Consider the following 17,809-nt stretch of genomic DNA (forward strand, 5'->3'; position numbering starts at 1 on the left):
ACACTCTGGACACTCTGCATACTATGGCTTTGCCGAGTGTCTGTACTACGGCACTCGGCAAAATCTGAGTTTGCCGAGTGTCTGTGTTTTACCGAGTGTTTAATTGTTTACACTCAGTAAAAGATGTTTTTGCCGAGTGCTCGACTTTTGGCACTCGGCAAAGCCGTAGGCACTCGGCATTTATAGGGTTTCCGGTAGTGGATCGAGCGGCTGGCCACTAGGCACATCTCGATTTGCATAAGCTAACTGCTAAAGAGTAGAGAGGAGGAACAAATAGGTTTTGCCTCACATCGACCTGTTGGCAGGATCTATCAGACCGGGGCTTTCTATTCATCTCGCACAAGATGGTTAAGCCATGTACCTTCTAGGCCACTACGCCTATCTAGTTTAACCACTGCAGCCCAACGATCTCTAACCGTGGATATTTTTTAAAATATTTTTATTGCACTTGATTCAACAATTTGAGAACTAAAGAAAAACAAAACTGAAATTGGAACACAGCACATGAGACACGAAGTAGTGAATTTTGTTTCATACAGATCAGCAGGGGTTTGTTTTGAGGAGCACACAACAGATTGCCTGAGCGGATTAGTGTTGCATAGAATGTTAAATTTCCAGTACCACTACCAACATGTGACGAGAAGCAAGCTGAGAGGGCGCTTGATTTAGGTGGCGGTGTTCTATGACGACGAGAAGAATAGACAGTGGACGAAGATGACCGCTGCACTGACGCGTCACTGGAAAGGAATGATGTACCACGTGATACTTGACATTATTAGGGCTGGCTTCGAAATCAACACTTGTGGCCCCGGTGGCCTCAAACTTTTGCTCGACCCAAGACCCAGTCCAGGTTTACTAGGTAGAACACTTCAAGCTCTGGGTTTGCATATTCTTTTTTTTTTTTGCGAATTACACAGTACAACGCAAACACTCACAGTGCACACACTTACCCCTATGAACACACGCATACAAACCCTACCCCTATGAGCGTATTTGAATATTGGGCCGGCAAATCTTCGAGATTGACGATGTCACCACAAGCGCCTCGTTGTTGACGGGAATATTGCCTACCACTGAAAGCATAACACCGTTAAATTCTGAAAAATTCGCTCCCACAGAGAGTGGAGCTCAGGACCTCAGGTGCTACCGAGACTCTTATAACCATTAGACTACATGCCTTTTCGCTGAGTTTACCTATTCCAACCTGCGTGCATCACCAAGCAATACTATCACATTTTTTTCAAGTATGTGTATGTCTATATATATATATATATATATATATATATATATATATATATATATATATATATAGTATATATATTAGGAGTGGAGCGCGTTATCGCGCGACCTGTCACGCGCTTTGGGACCGCGCGAGCCCCCGCGCCCGCCCCTTTCCACCAGCGCGCAATCCCTAGGTCAGACATTTCCTTTCCCTTTCTGGTCCCGCCGCCGCAATATCAGGCCCGCGCGCTGGAAGGAGGGAGGCACCCGCAGCAGCCGCGGCGCGCCGCATCCCCCCATCGCCCATCCACCGCGACTCGCCGCATCTCGCATCCATCCATCCAGCCCCCATCGCCGCATCTCGCCGACACGCACGGGAGGGCAGCCGCGGCCGCAGCAAGACCCTCGCCACCCCCCATCGCCGCATCTCGCCGACACGCACGGGAGGGCAGCCGCGGCCGCAGCTGGACCCTCGCCAGCCCCCATCGCCGCATCTCGCCGACAGGCACGGGAGGGCAGCTGCGGCCGCAGCTGGACCATCGCGACTTGTGTCCTCCCTCCCCGATCCGCAACTCCTTCCTTGCAGGTTTGCAACTTTTTTTCGTGCTCTTTCCTTCTCATCTACTCAATCTAATCCTCCTAAATCTGCGCAAATCTTCCCTATGATCTTCAAATTGTAGATAATTTTTTATGTCCATCTATATATTAGTGCAAATTTGTTGCAATTCACACAAGTTGCTAGCAGTTTTGGATGGTGCCTCTTGACTAATGATCAGTAAATAAACTATTAGGACTTAATTTCGTCTAATAGATCAACAGGATAGGTGCCCCCTTACAAGACTCTTCTGAACATATAGGTTTATGGATTGCGGTCCAGAGATGGCAACTTGTGTTCATTTTTTTGTGATAACTTGTGTTTCCTCAGACTGCAGCTTATCTACATTTTGAGTTTTTTGTATGGCAATTTGTGTTCATTTTTTTGTGGCTACAAAAAGAAACTTGTATTGTGCTAATTAGTATTTGTGTGCCTTCCTATATACATTATGAGTTTCCTTGCATGACAACTTATACTTAATATTTGTGTTATTTAGGTGCAATATGACTTGTAGTGGGGTTTTTTATCTAAATTCTGCACCACTACAAGAGCATGATTTCCTTGCAGCCCCTTCAGATCTTGAGTTGTAGCAAGTTTCTGGTGCAGCTTTCCCACTGATGTGTGTTGCAGGTGGTGCAGGTGCACATGTGTCCAGCAGCAACTTGACTCTCCCTGTAATATCCAATGAAACCCTTCATCTGTCAAGCAACTCAGCTCCTCCTGAACTGGCAACTTAGCATCAAAGGTGCTCCCAGCTGAATCTGGTGGTGTGACAGTTCCCACGGCTGAGACAACCGCAGATGGAGTTGATGTTGAGGATGATGTTGAGGTTTTATCCACTCCGTAGGAACCTTTTGTAGGCATGTCTTTTAATATTTCTGATGCTGCCAAAGACTATTACAATTCCTATGCCCATCATACAGGTTTCTCTATAAGGATCGACACATCCCGTGAGTCGAAGAAGGCCAATGAAAAGACAAAGTATATCTATGTTTGCTAGAAGGCTGGGGTCAATAAAAAAGAGAAGGTTGCTGATGATGGGCCAATAACTGAGAAAAAGATTGTGAGGCAAAGGCGCAGGGATTATGTAGATAGGACGCACTGCCCAGCTCGCATGATTGTGAGGAAGACATCCCATGGACACTGGGAGGTTGTGAACTTTGAAAGGGAGCACAACCATGAGCGCTTAAGAAAATTCTCGCTCACAAAATACTTGAAGTCCCACAGAGACATACCAGCTGAAGAGAAAGAGTTCATCAAGTTGCTCCATGGATGCTGCATCACGACAACTCGTGCTTACCAGATAATGGCTGAGTTATATGGAGGTATTGAAAACTGTCCATACACCGAAGGTGATGCTAAAAATTTGCGTGTTGAGTACTGCGCTGAATATAGAGGTAAAGATGTGAAGGCGACGCTTGAGTACTTTGAAGAATTGAAGAATGAAGATCCGGAATTCTATTATAGTTACACTCTTGATGAGTTTGACAGGGTTGAGAATCTGTTTTGGGTGGATGGTGCAGCAAGGAGAACTTATGAGCTGTATAGTGATTGTTTGTCCTTTGACACTACTTATTTGACCAATGCCTACAACATGCCATGTGCTCCTTTCATAGGTATGTATGTCCAGCAAAAAAAAATGCTAGTTTGCCCATTGATGGTTTTCATTGATTGTTATTTATTGGAGTCCAGAAAAAATACTGGTTATCACACTGACTATAATGCTGTATACTCTTTGAACAATTTGCTACTTTGAGAAAGAGCAAGTTGACACACTAGTTGCACATAAGTTGCCATCTTTATTCTGCACCAGTTGTTAGCCTTCAGCTATGAAAAAAATACTAATAATTTGTGTTGTCTTAACAGGGATTAACATGAATGGCATAACAATCCAGCTGGGTTGCGGCTTTCTGAGGAATGAGAAGACTGAGGGTTTTGTCTGGCTGTTTACTGAATTCAAGAAAGCAATGGGCAGCAGGGATCCTGCAAATATAATAACTGATCAAGATATTGCGATGAAGGTTGCTATCGCAGAGGTATTTGTCAATTCAGTTCATAGGAATTGCCGTTGGCACATTATGGAAAATGCTAGGAAGACATTTCTTGGATAGCAAGGGGGATGGTAAGCAAGAGTTGGCGGATGACTTCAAGGATTGTATTGACAATAGCTTCACGCTGGCAGAGTTTGAGCAGAAGTGGCAGGCTTTTCTGGATAAATATGAGCTCAACAATGATGAGAGGTTCCAACATTTGTATGACATGAGACATTGTTGGATCCCTGTGTATTTCATGCATTGTTTCTTCCCCTTCCTCCAAACAACAGCACGGAGTGAAGGCTTCAATGTTGTCCTGAAGCGCTATGTCAACCCAAAGAACTCGATACTCAATTTTGTGCAGCAATATAAGAAGATACAACAAAGGATTTTCAGGAACCAAGATTTGCAAGAGGCGGCCACAGCCACGAAGGTCCCACGCTACTTGACGGGGCACCCTATGGAGCATCAGATGAAGAAAGCGTATACAAGGAGGTTGTTCAATGTGTTTCAACACGAGCTGCAGCTAAGTTCGAGCTACTATGTTGTTCGTGTTGAAGGGGATGACTTGATAGATGTTCCGTACAGGCGTTGCCCCGATCTGTTGTATGGGACACGGACATTCAGGGTCACGTCGTCCAGGGTGGAGGGCTTATATAGCTGCACTTGTTGCAAGTTTGAGAGAGATGGAGTGCTTTGCTGCCACATATTGAAGGTTTTTGATGCCCTTGCAGCCCGCGAGGTGCCTGATCGGTACATTCTCCCTCGATGGTCAGTTGAGCCAGTGGTTGATAGTGGGGTGGAAGTTGCCGCTAACGAGCCTCTTCAAGAAGCCCAGATTACAGACCACGGGAAGCATGTTATACGTTACAGCAGGATGTGCACAAACTTTAATAAGATTGTGAGACCTTTTATGGCTGATGATGAGGGGTATGGCATAGTCTCAAAACAAGTGGGTGCCCTACAATCTAAGCTTGTTGCTTTGGGGAAAAGGAGAGCGTCAAGTGTTCTTCCGGGGCTGGAATGTGAACAAGTTGATATTGAACAACCCACTGCGCCAAGGCCGCAGAACAAATCGCGCAAAAAAACAAGCTCATCAACCGGAGGGGTGGGGATCCAAATCTGTCACAACAGCCTAATAGTGCATATTGTCTTAACTGAACGTAGCAACTTATACTTCCTTGCCCCTAGCAACTTCTACTCATTCAGCCTAGCAACTTGTACTCCTTGTTCTAGCAACTTGTGTGTATTACTCTTAATAACTTGAAATTGTTTTGACTTTCCAGGCTCGCATGTTGCTGGTGCTGAGATTGGGGACCCACCAATAACAAAGAAGCAAGGGCGTCCAAGGTCAAAGAGATACAAGACAGGGTTGGGGTTGCTTCCCCCCGAAAAAACCACCGTGTGGCTATTGTGGTTCAACAGAGCATACTACATCAACTTGCCCCGCCAAGCCGGCAAGAAAGCAAACAAAAGAACTTTCGGATAAATCACTAAATGAGGTTGCTGCTGCGTGAAAAAACAAGATGTGTTGCAGGGGGATGCATCTAACATTTTTTCCACTTCCTTGTAATTTATTAAACTGCAATTAGTGATTTATAATTTTATTAAAGCATTGTGTGTGGTGATATAATAATGAATAGTTGATGCTTTTGTATATTTCAAACTTGCTATATATATGGATAAATATACTTTTAATAAAACTTTATGTATGGTGACGTATGAAAAAAAATATTGGAAAATTGCAGCTTGCATGTTGAATTAAGTTAACAGAAACACAAAAAAGTGCAGATCTGATGTACAGAAGTTGATATTTCAAAAAAAAATCTGTGCACAATTTGCTGTTTTGACTTCAGACAAGTTGCCTGTTGGGCTGGTCACAAGTTGCCACTATAAATACCTCCATATATTACATAAGTTGCTGATTACAAAGGATACCTCCATATATTATATAAGTTGCTTCTCACATAGAAAAGTGGGGGGGGTAAAAAAACGATCAGCATATCCGAGCATTGTTTAAAACGACAGAGAACATCTATATACAGAGTGCATGCATCATTGTTTAAATCACAAGTTGCTGTTGGACTAGCCACAAATTGCATACAAGTTGTACGTTGAACTGGTCGCAAGTATATTACAGAATATCTGAGCATATCTGAGCATCAATTAAAAATAAAATGGGAGCATCTATATACAGAGTATATGCATTGTGTGAAAAATACACACATCTCTCCTCCCCTTCCCCACTCCGCTCCTAGCCTACTGATTTGTCATCTTTCCCTTTCCCTTTGAGAATAGTTCAGTCTTGTTCTCTAGCTTGTTGGCCGGGCTATGAAGCCACTCATGAAGAACTCGCTTCCTCGGCTTCATTTCATCAAACTCCATCATATTTGGGAGGTTGTGTCCATCCCAGTGCTCTATAGCCTTGAGGGTGAACAGACCGCAGTCATGTCTGAGATTGAGGGCATAAAAAAAGAGAGACAAATGTTAGATAATGTATAACTTACAAAATGTTACAAACATCTACAGTTTGGAATTCAGTTTAGGATAAAAAGATAAGAATGACTTGTGCTTACATCCCGAATTGCTTGTACCCCTCAATGAACTGCGTCTCGAAGTTGTAAATGGTAGGAATCTTGCACCCCTGAACCTTAGATGTGTACTTGTTCCATAGGGTAATCACTTTTGCACGCACCTGATTGGCTTTCCATCTCAATTCTGCATTGTCGCTGTTTCTTAGAGAGTCTATGGTTTGAAACTTCTTATCTGGAATATTTACAGCAAATGCAAACCAGTGGCCATCGCCGCCCGGCTGCGCTATATTCTCTTGGTGTACGGGAAAGAGTATCTGTAGAAAAATCAGTTGAATAACTCACATGATAACAGAAAATAAGTTGCTGCTAAGGGGACGAATAAGTTGCTGCTAAGGGGATGAATAAGTTGCTGGAAAAGAAAATCGAGTTGCTAATAAAAAAGGAAAAAATGCTACTGAACTGCGCAAACATGCTAATCTAATTCAATTTATGTTCTGCATTCGGTTAAAAACATAATGGGAAACAAAAATGGCGCTATGAATGGGAAGTGATATGCAATGTTCAGGAATTGAAGCAGTATGCTGTGAGTCTGTGACCTCGACAAATATCTAACTTTGAATATTGCTATCAGAAAGCTACCTAACTCTGAATGTTGCAAACCACAAACTACTCATTACTCTTAATGTTTGCAATCAGAAAACAAAGACATTGGAAAACTACTCCTTAGTAATATTGCAATTACCAATGGGTTCTGTGGGCTAAAATTTGCTATAATCATACAACACAATTTTGCAAACTAGGTTACTAGGCAGACAGCACAAAATTTTCAAGAAAAAGAAAAATGTGGTTTTACCATTTCATAGTTTGAATCACGAAACTCAAAAGCGTTCTTGACAATGTTGCTGTTCATGGGCCCTATCATCATTTGGATCTGTAGCAAAAAAAAAGTATATGGCAAAAAATGCTCAGATATGCACATGGGGGCATACTTTCAAAACGATAAGATACACAAAGATGTCAGAGGCGTCAAAGGGGGAAAAATGATATTACCGACACCCATGGGAACATTATCTTTGTCCTCTTCTTTCTAGGGCCCTGTGACAGCACGTAAGTCCCGAGATGCATGGCGTTGGTGCCTAGCGATCTCCCCATAACCATGCCCACTGCTACCTCATGTGCTGTAAGTGTTATCTCTTTGGATTCAAAGAATATTTTGCTGCCAAATAAGAAAAGGTTTTCTCCATGACTGATGGCGGAAAAAAAAGATGGGGGGATAAGATCAAGGTATATTGCCATACCCCTCTTCATGCCTGGTGTGTCTGCATATAATGTTGTACAGTTCATCTTCTGTTGCAAGTTGACTCTTGTCCATTTCTTGAGAATCCTCATCGTCTATAAATCCCAGTGAGAAGCTTGGAGCATCGGGTGTATCCTTGAAACCTTTGATGTCCTTCAAGTTGTCGACACGCTTCTATCGGAACACATACACGTGCACAAAAAATTAACACTTGCATGCTGTATATCGGATTGAAAAAAAATGAGAAGAAAAAAAACATGGGTTGCTATTAACTTTTCTACTGCTGCTTTATGCATAGCTTCCGTGCGCCCATCACCAAGTGTTTGGGTTGCAGTCTATGTAATGAAGACAAAAAAACGGATTAGCATAAGTTGCTGGTTTGCAAACAAAAATGTGATGGGGGCACATTTGCATGCGTGAGTTGTTACCTCAGCTTGTTTTGGGATGGTATCTGATTTTTCTGGAAACTTCCTCGCATACACTTTGGTCGCTGCTACACCAGGAAGCGGCTCTACCTTTCCCTCATCTTGCTCCTTTGCAGTATTGGATTTGGGCACCACCGGTGGCAAGCCTCTCCCTCTTGTGCTAGCAAGCTTTTTCCTTGACACTACATCTGACCGCTCCGCCTTTCTCTTTGTTCTCTTGGGTTTGGGCACTTCTTCCGGAAGATTGTCCACAGGCAGGGGTTGCAACAAATCTTCCAGAAGCTTGGCCTCAAACTTTTTTGCTTGCTCTTTCGGTTCAGAATCCATCTCATCGGACATTGTGACCGTGTCCTTCGCCCCTTTAAATTCCTTTTCAACAATATCATGGAAGACTTCCTTTTCATTGGGCACGAGCGGCACATCGAGGAACTCAGGTGGTTCAAAGATCAAAGGCTTCCTATCGGGTGGTGTAGCCATTAAGTCCAGTAGTGTCATACCTCCCGGAAGCCCGTACCGATTTGCTGGTGACAATCCGCTAAACTCAGAGCTGGATTGTGTGCCCGATTGCGTACTGCATTGTGTGCCTTGATAATTGTCACCAGCCTCATCTTTAGGTGATGGTGCTTCATCAAAATCTGTCAAAAAAAATAAATGCTGTGGTCAAATATAAGTTGCTACTGATTGAAACATAAGTTGTTGCTAAGCAAAATCATAAGTTGCTAAATAACTCAATCCAAGTTGCTGGTTCAACCAAAAAAATTACTGATACAAAAATTGCTGCTGGACTGATAAAAAACGTATGTTTACCTTGCTTTCCATCATCTCTGATGCTAACATCATCCTTTGATGCTTTGTCATCATCCTTTGCTGCTTTAACGTCGTCCTTTGCACCTTTATCATCATCCTTGGATGACGCACCTTTAGATTTATCACCAGACTGATCTTTTTGTGATGATGGTTCAGCAGATACTTAAAAAAACATAAAACATAAGTTTCTGTTGTCTCCAAAAAGAGAATATGCTACTGAACCAATACAAGTTGTTGGAGGCCTTCAATACAAGTTGCATACCTGATTGTTTGCTGACTGGTTCGGCTTTGTTGGTCTTCTTTCGGTCGTTGGCCCCATCATTTGAACCGCCATCATTGTTGTCATCTTTATTCCTTTGTTTATTAGCAGCCTCATCTTTACATGAGGCTTCAGAGGCAGATCCTGCGAAGATAAAATAATAAAGAACCCTTGAGATTTCCATTGATCTTGCTACCAATATATAAGTTTTGATCCAACATATCATGTCAACAAATTTACCTTGATTGCCTTTCATTGACTTGTACTCTATGTCATCATCTTGCTTGTTTGCATTATCTACATCTTCAAATCTAACCTTCTTCTTGCTTTGCACTATCAAAGAAAAAGAAATGTTTCTGTTAGAAAAACAAAACTATAAGAAGCATATGCGATGCTGTTAGTCATTACCTTCGTTCTCAGTAGCTCTTGGGTCAATTTGTGATGAATTGATATCATCTCCAAATCCATCGTTGTTCTCATCATCTTCGTCCCCCTCTGTGTCGCAAGAGTCAAAGTTGGCATAATCTTCATCGCTGCTGGAGTCTTCTTCATCACTTCTAATCTCACCGAGTGATTCTTCCAGAATGTCATTCTTCCTTTTACTCCTAACCTCCCGGGTACCTTTAGAGGTACTGGGGCCTGTTTGACCTCCTTCTGCATGTGCTTCTTGCTGTTGTACCCCTTGGCACAACTTTTGTGTAAGGTTGACAAAAGCTTGATTGATTGCAATGCTGAACTCGCTCAGTGCACTTTTGAGAACCTCCCGATTCTGCAAAAAAGAAAAAAATTGCAAAAACATAAGGCAGCAACGAAACACATAAGATGGTTGGACTATATGAGAGAAATGCGGGAGAAAAATGATGCGTGATGATAGAAAAAAAAGGATGGAGGGCAGAAACATACAACAATGGCCAATTCCGGCATGTTTGAATCGATGAATTGTTGGATCCTTTCTGGTGGAATCATCGTTGTTCTTAAATGTTCTGGCTTTAGCTGTACAAAAAAAGGAGAAAAAGTGTGCATGAGTGAATAAAAAAGGGTTACTGGTTTATAAAGGCAGTATATAACTTTGCATGTATAACTCTGTGACTCTGTACATATGTATCCAACACATGTATAACTTGCTACTTACACATACAAGATATTTACAAAGTTACTAATTCCCACACATGCAGAAAATTGGAGGGAAAAAGATATTCGTGCATGAATCTTACTTGTAGTTTGCCGAACTGAGTCTCGGAGAGCTTATCCTTGAGGCAGACTTTGGAGACGAGTTGTCCCGTCCACGCAGCGGCTCTTACTTCCAAGTCGTTGTTAATGATGTCACCAACATCAAGTGAATCTAGATACAATATCTACATGCACAAAAAAGAGCATATTGAACACCAAAAAAAAGGATAGTCAGGTCTTGAGAAAAAAGAAAAATGGAGATTGAAAAATGAAAAAGACAAGGTGCTACAAGTCTAGAGTCCATACGTTGAGGAAGAAGAGGCACCCAGACACAAACTTTCGCTTCCCAGACTTAAACTTTGCAATTCCTTTAACGAGTCTGTCCACTACTAGTTTGCACCAGTTGTATCCTTTAATCTCTTCGGTGATTGATATGGAATGGAAAGCCCTCACACACAACCTTGGGCTTGATGTTGGGCACAAGAAGGTGCTAATTGCAAACATTAGCCAAACCTTCAACCATTTGTCATCTATTGAATTATTTCCCTCACCAAACAACCATTTTTCAACTTCTACAAATGATGGTGCCTTATGATCATTCTCATGGCCGAAAACTTGATAGAACTCAGTGAATGTATCAGAATAACTCTTCTTTTCATAAACGACAGAGTTCGGGCCCATTGGTAACCCGAGCACTCGTTTAACAGCTTTATCGTCCACCTTTATTGTCCCCTTGTATGGGATCACCAACTTGGACTTGTTGATGTCGAAATTGTTAACTAGCCAAGTTGACAACTTCTCAGGAACAATGTTGCACTTGATTTCAAGCAGTCCCTCAAACCCAACACTTGCAATTCGTTGTTTCTGATTACCCTTGAGATTTTCATTGATCTTGCTCAGTCTTTTCGCTGATCCTTTTTTCCTTATATCCTAAAAGAAGAAATGAAGCATTTAATGAGTTTGCACACAATTCATGAATTCAAACTGCTTAAAAAAGGATTCATACAAGCTACCACATAATTCATGTATAAGCTGCTAGAGCGGACATACTACAAGTTAGCCATAAGAAAAAAAGGATTCATGCAACATAGTTTTTCTGCTCTGAATGATACCTGCTCTGCATGCTTTCTTCCTTCATCAACTTCTGTCGTTTCATCATTCACTACACTGCCTCTAGAAGTACCCTTGTCTGCTCTAGAAGTAGCCCTAGCTGTTGGCTTTGGAGACGGGGCTGTATTAGTAGCTTCAATATTGTGTTTCTGGGCCATGCTATAAAAAAAGTGCATAAAGAAAATGTGTCAGACAAAATAATAACCCCCATGATAAACAGAATAAGTTGCTGCGAAAGGGATGAATAAGTTGCTGGAAAAGAAATCAAGTTGCTACGTGGGTTCAGAGAAAAAAAAACAGAGTTCAGTGGGTCCTAGTGTCAACAAATCATCCTCTGAAAATAATAACCCCCAGTTGAATAATAACCCCCCATAATAAACAGAATAAGTTGCTGCATAGGGAATGAATAAGTTGCTGGAAACAAAAATCAAGTTGCTACGTGATCATAGAACTAAGCAAAAATAATTTATTTAAGATAGCATTACAACTGGGACTACTCACAAGAATCATATAGAGTAGGGCTATGGCAAAAATCGGGTCAATATGATAAATGTCTAGGTCTATGTCATCCAATATTGCTGCTAGAATCGCTGCTGATGCAACAAAAATATGATTCCAATGATCACACAATGAATGCTCATCCACTGAAAACCATAGCCGATATTTATGGATTTCCAATTTCTAATGAATACTAAACAATCAATTTTGGCTCCAGTAAAAATATGATTTCAATTTCTAACGAACACTAAACAACCTCAGAAAGCTAGCATCACGAAGCATCATATCAATTTTCAGTAAAATCATGATTTCAATTTTCGCGGCAGCAGAAGCATCATGAAGTCGCCCATTCGTTTTATGGCCAAAGAAACACGATTTTGCTTTCAGAGGCTGATCATAATTCCAGCAGCAGTAGCCACAGTTGCTGCAGGCACACAGCCAGGGCCTCTGTCCGCAACCAAGACACCCCATTCACTGTAGTGTTGCATCTTATGCTGTTCAAGGAAATGGGCAGACCTATAGCTCCGCATTCAAGAACCCTTCTAACTGCCCTGCAACTGTGGTTGCTATTATGCCTCAACCTCCAGCTACTCTGCTACTATGGCCTCTAATGAATACTAAACAATCAATTTTGGCTCCAGTAAAATATTTCGATTTTGCTTGTCTACTGGAACCTACTCCGACAACCTCTTGGTGTCTTATGGTGCTATATGTTTTCCTTGAACCAAAAAAACACAAAAATGATACAAAGTTGCCACGCAATTTGATACAAAATTGCCATAAACAAAACAACTAGGCAGAAAAAATTGGAGAATAGACAGTAGTCACCGTGATTTCCCAGCAGGGGGAAGTGGTGCCGTGCCGGGCGCTGCCCTCATCAGGGAGTTGGCGCCTCCCCCACGACTCGACGCCCTTGTTCGCGGGCGACCCGCGACTTCATTCGCTGCGTCGTCATCGGATCCTGGGTCCGCGGAGGTGGAGGAGGTAGTCGGCCTGGGACCCCGCATCGCAAGCGCCTTCCTCCCTTGACGCAAGCCGCCGGTGCCGCCACGGCCAGCACCTCCCGGCGGGGCCTCCTCTCCAGCGCCGCTGGCGGATGTTCCCGCCATGCCGCCTCTGCCGCTACTCCTCGTAGCCGCCTCCGCCGTTGCTCCCCGCTCGAGATCCACCCGAGCAGGGGCCTCTGCAAACCCCCGTCGGGTCCTCCCGCCGGTCCGCCAACCTCCGCCAGCAGCACCTCCGCGCGGAGCGGCGGCGGTTTGCCCGTAGGAGCAGGGTGATGCGGGATGAGGAAACAACCCTGGATCCGGATTTGGAATGGGGCGAGGGGATGTCGGGGCGAGTTGATGGGCCGGTTTGGATGCGGCCTGCTGGGCTGGGCGGTCGCGCGCTCGCCGCAAGGCGCAACCAGTCGTTCCTTAACTTTTTCCATTAGGAGTCTAGGACTTCGTGTAACAATTGGAAGCCCCAGCCCCCGAACCGACCAGCCCACCCACCATCCTCCGGACCCGACCCGACCAACCCACCCGTGAGGCCCACGGCCCACCAGCAAGGTCAGTTACCCCCCGCTCCCCCTCCCACGTGACGGGACCCCCAGGCCCAGTCCACACAAACCCAACCCTCCCTGGCAACGCGGCGGCGGCGGCGAGATCCCAGGCGACGCGGGCCCTCCAGGCAGCGCGGGATCCCAGGCGGCGCGGCGGTGGCGGCGTGGCGGTGGCGGCGGGATCCCCCTAGGCGGCGCTCCCTCACGAGCAGCACTCCCGTGCCCGCAAGCGGCAGCGGTGGCGGGATCCTAGGCGCCCCCATCAGCGGGCTCGAACGGGATCTCGGCTAGGCGCCACCCTGTGGTTGGAGCACGGCTGACCCCTGCCGGCGGCGGCGGAACGCTGCGCCAGCGGGCGGAATAGGCTTGCGTGTAAGCGGCGGGCGTGGGGGTTCGGGCGCGCGCGGTTCTGCCCACCCCTTCATCCTGCCCCGGAGGCCGCGGCATCCTAGAGCGTGCCCCGTTGGCAATCGCGTTGGCCTCCTCCGTTCCCTCGCTTCCTGCGTACACGCCGCCGAGACTATGCACGATACTCTGGTAAGCACCACACGTATGCGCTTCTAATTTTGCACCACACGTATGCGCTTCTAATTTTTTCCGCAATCCCCCGATCTGGAATTGGTGCCAATATATGTGCAATTTTTTGCTCGATCAAGGTATGGTTAGATCATGCAAATCGGGCGGTAGTCACCTTCTCTGATTTAGGTGACCCCCCCCCCCCCCCCCCCCTTTGTTCCTTCCTCCCCCTTCGGATGGAAACCGATGCGAGCGTTTCTGTTCCTGGGAATGCTTGCTTGGATTGTTGAGTCCCGTTCATTCGTTGCCGCGATTGGTTCGACGAACAAAGTTGGAAACTTTCTTTTGTTTTGTTCCGGATTCGGCGTTCGTGATGTGAAATTAACCCCTTTTTTTCCGTTCGCCTTTTTCCAAGATTGCTCATGGGCCTGGATGAGCGGAGCAGGGCCGCGGATTCACTCTCGTCGGTGCTCGCCGTCTACGACGGCTTCTGCAACCTCAAGCAGGTCCGTCCGTCCATCCCGAAGCTTACACACACACAAAAATAAAATCTTTACTTGGTAGATGCCTGTGTTCCTAAGCATAAAAGTATCCATTTCCACCTTTGTTCTTGCTGCTGTTTATTTGGTTTTGCATATGACAATTGCCGAGCATCTCCTATTTTTCCTTTATTTTTATGCATTTTCTGTGCACCATAGGAGTATCATATCTGATCAGATGCATGTTTATATGCCTGACCTTACAGGTTTATATGCCTGACATTACAGGTTTATATGCCATCATACAAAGATCTCTACATTAGTATATAATTCTCCACACATATTCAAATGTTGGGATGGTGGTAAGTTGGCTACTTTTATGCCCTGGTCAGATCAATACATTAAGAGCTGGGTTTTTTTGGCATAAAACTTATATTTTTGATGTTGAAGCCGCTTCAACGCGACATCATTTGTTGCTTGAGCCCATGCTTCTATGATTTTTGTCACTGCTTTTTATGCATAGATACTATATATCTTGAGCGTCTGAACATAGATACTAACTTGTATCCTATGTTTCTATGAATTCCCTCACTGGTTTTTATACCTTTTTGTTGCTTCATGTAGTCGCTTAGATGTATGTGATTGCAATCATGTATTTATTTTGTTATGTTTTCTCATATTTCTATGACTGCACTCACTTAATTTTATGCATTTTTTAATTGCGAGGTGTGTTGTTGACAAGGATCTGTCAGACCACGACTTCCACAACTGCGCGGATGTGTTCTTGTGTTTTTGTTTCTATGATTCTCTGTAAATGATTCTATGCGTGGTATAAATTTTCTACGCGGATGTGTTCCAGTGTTCTATGATTCTGTGTAAATGGTTCTATGCATGGTGTAACTGATTCTATGCCAGCGTCATGGTCATGGAGCGCGAGATCCGCCACCCTGCCCCTCCCCCCGGGGGACGGGGCAGCGGCAGATTCGCGACGAGCATCTGGTTCCCCATCCCCGCTTGGAGTTCAAAATTCCTCCTTTTTTCCCCACAGGGATGCATAGTGGCATTTTCTATGATAGTAGGTTTCTATGACTATTACTGTTGCATTTAATCGTGTATAGATTCAACTAGTATTTTCTATGACATGTACATTGGGTTTCTATGACTCATGAGATTATATTCATCGACTCATGAGATTTCTATGCCAATACAAAACCCTTTCTACACAGGATGTAGGGATTGGGAATGTATTTCTAGGCCTAGCTCTGCTATTGTTGCATGGTTCTTTTGTCCGGTCGGTTGCAGTAGATTAGAATAGGTTTATTTATGAACAGAAATAGGATGGTTCTTTATGATCACATTTCATTTTTGGTACTCCATTAGAACCTGTATCGTTATCTTCTATGACATGTATCGTTGCCTTCTATGACCTGTATTTCTATGAGCCAACTAGATTCAAAATTGGTTCTATGACTGCACGTATATGTTTCTATGCCATGTTCTAGGATAGATGTTTCTATGACTATAACTATGAGTATCTATGATGTCTAGATTCAAATTTCAAATTTTTTCAAAAAAAGTATTCAAAATGAATCTCATATGATGCAAAAAAATGCCAGTAATCTAGTGGTCAAAACCATTTGCGAATCGGATATCCGAGTGAAAAGTTATTGCGGAAAAAAGACACAAAAATACTTGCATGCATATGCATGCGTTGTCATCTTTTTCTCTCTCTCCTATACCACGTCCTGCTGCTGGCGAGGCCCCGTGGGCAAGCATGCGCACCTGCCTGCTTGAAAAACCAGCGCGGGACAGGGGCTGGTGCGCGAGCTGGGGGCGCCGGGGGCTGGCTCTGGTCGTCCAGGCTTCCACTTGCTATTGGAAGCCTTAGATTGTCTCCAACAGTGGATACCTAAATGCGAGAAGTATTCATTCGTTTGGGTCACACACAGAAAAAAAAGTCACCACCCAAACCTTCCGCTTCCAACAGCGGACCCAAAAGGAGAGCTCAGATCCCAGCCGAGCAGATGTCTCACCGCCGCCATCGTCATTGTCCATGGGCCCACCTTGCCGTTGTCGTCTGCGGGCGGCCTGGCAGTGCCGGCCGTGCCACGCCGCGGCGGCTGCTCCTCGCTGTGGCCGGTCATCGCCATGCCGTTGTCCGCGGGCTCGCCTGGCAGTGCCAGCCATGGAGGAGCTCGGCCCCGACCCGGTCATGGAGGAGCTCGACCGCCTCTCAGCCGTCGCCTCGGGCCGCGTCGAGGCAGCGGAAGGGGAGCGGCTGCGCCGCTTGGAGCCAGCGCGGGGCTGCGGCGGAGGCCCGCGCAGGTCCTCGGCGGCGGGGCACCGCAGAAGGACGAGCCGGCGGCGGCGGGGCTGCTACGCTAGGCCTGTGCCCGCGCGGCCGCAGCCACTGCGGGGCCGGCCCTGGCGCAGGCGGTGGCGCCGCGCTCGATGTCTGCTTCTCGGTGGCGCTCGACAGGCTGCCGGCCGCTGCCTCGGCGGGCACCGCGGCGGTGCAAGTGGCGGGGCTGCTGCTAGGGGAGCTCATGCCGGAGGAGGGCCGCCGCCGGTGGAGAGCTTGGGCCGCCGGCTTGCCCAGCTTGCACAGGGAGGAGCTCGCCGGTTGGAGAGCTCGGGCAGAAAAATGCGTCGGGTGGAGAGTGGCGGCGTATTTTTGCGTCGCGGTTCGCGGCGGACGCAAAATGCGTGCTCTGTTTGCTTCTTCTGTTGGAGGGTGATTTTGGTACGCAAAATACTATGCACGGCCTATTTTTAGGTTTGGGTTGTCTTGTTGGAGATAGCCTTAGGCTCCGAATAGTCGCAACATATATATATATACACACGGTAGCGCTATTCTACACCCTTGGTGTAGAATGAGATTCTACACCTAGCCAACCCAACCAGCTAACCCAAACCAATCCGGCCCACCCCTCCACCCGACCCATCCCCACCTGTCCAGCTTCTTTGTTCCGCGAGCACGAGCCGCGAGCGCGCGGAGCGCGCGAGCGGCGAGTGCGAGGCCATTCCGGATTGGCGGCGCGCGGACTGGGGGGGAGGGGAGGCTGTGGCGCGGCGCTATCGGCGTCGGGGGCGGAAATGGAAGCGAGCGCGAGCCGCGAGCTGCGGCACGAGCAGGAGGCGCGCAGGGAGAGGCTGGGCGGCCTGCACGGGGGACCAGCGGCGCGGCCTCGCAAGGAGCGGCGCGCGTGGCCTCGCAGGGAGCGGTGGCGGCATGGGGAGCCGCCGCGGTGGCCTCGCTTGCAGGGATGCTGCGACGTAGGGGAGTGCGGCCGCACGGGCCGGCGCAGGCGGGCGGTGG

The 17,809-nt window shown here is 46.1% G+C and overlaps 2 protein-coding genes and 1 long non-coding RNA gene across 3 annotated transcripts; 2 read left to right on the plus strand and 1 right to left on the minus strand.

Annotated features, from left to right (window-relative positions):
- Positions 1–1,710: 1,710 nt before the first annotated feature.
- LOC120703309 (protein FAR1-RELATED SEQUENCE 5-like) lies at positions 1,711–5,238 on the plus strand. Its single transcript, XM_039987327.1, has 2 exons — positions 1,711–3,432; positions 3,683–5,238. Exons 1-2 carry the CDS (start codon positions 2,931–2,933, stop codon positions 3,925–3,927), a joined length of 747 nt encoding a protein of 248 aa, XP_039843261.1. The 5' UTR covers positions 1,711–2,930; the 3' UTR covers positions 3,928–5,238.
- Positions 5,239–13,551: 8,313 nt separating this feature from the next.
- LOC120703310 lies at positions 13,552–15,410 on the plus strand. Its single transcript, XR_005686876.1, has 3 exons — positions 13,552–14,032; positions 14,427–14,517; positions 14,779–15,410. It is a non-coding gene; the product is annotated as an uncharacterized LOC120703310 (long non-coding RNA).
- A 1,313-nt stretch (positions 15,411–16,723) lies between these two features.
- Positions 16,724–17,038, minus strand: LOC120701965 (artemin-like). Its single transcript, XM_039985753.1, has one exon. It carries the CDS (start codon positions 17,036–17,038, stop codon positions 16,724–16,726), a length of 315 nt encoding a protein of 104 aa, XP_039841687.1.
- Positions 17,039–17,809: the final 771 nt, after the last annotated feature.

The sequence above is a fragment of the Panicum virgatum genome, chromosome 4K, assembly GCF_016808335.1.
Source record: "Panicum virgatum strain AP13 chromosome 4K, P.virgatum_v5, whole genome shotgun sequence".
NCBI classification, from domain to species: domain Eukaryota; kingdom Viridiplantae; phylum Streptophyta; class Magnoliopsida; order Poales; family Poaceae; genus Panicum; species Panicum virgatum.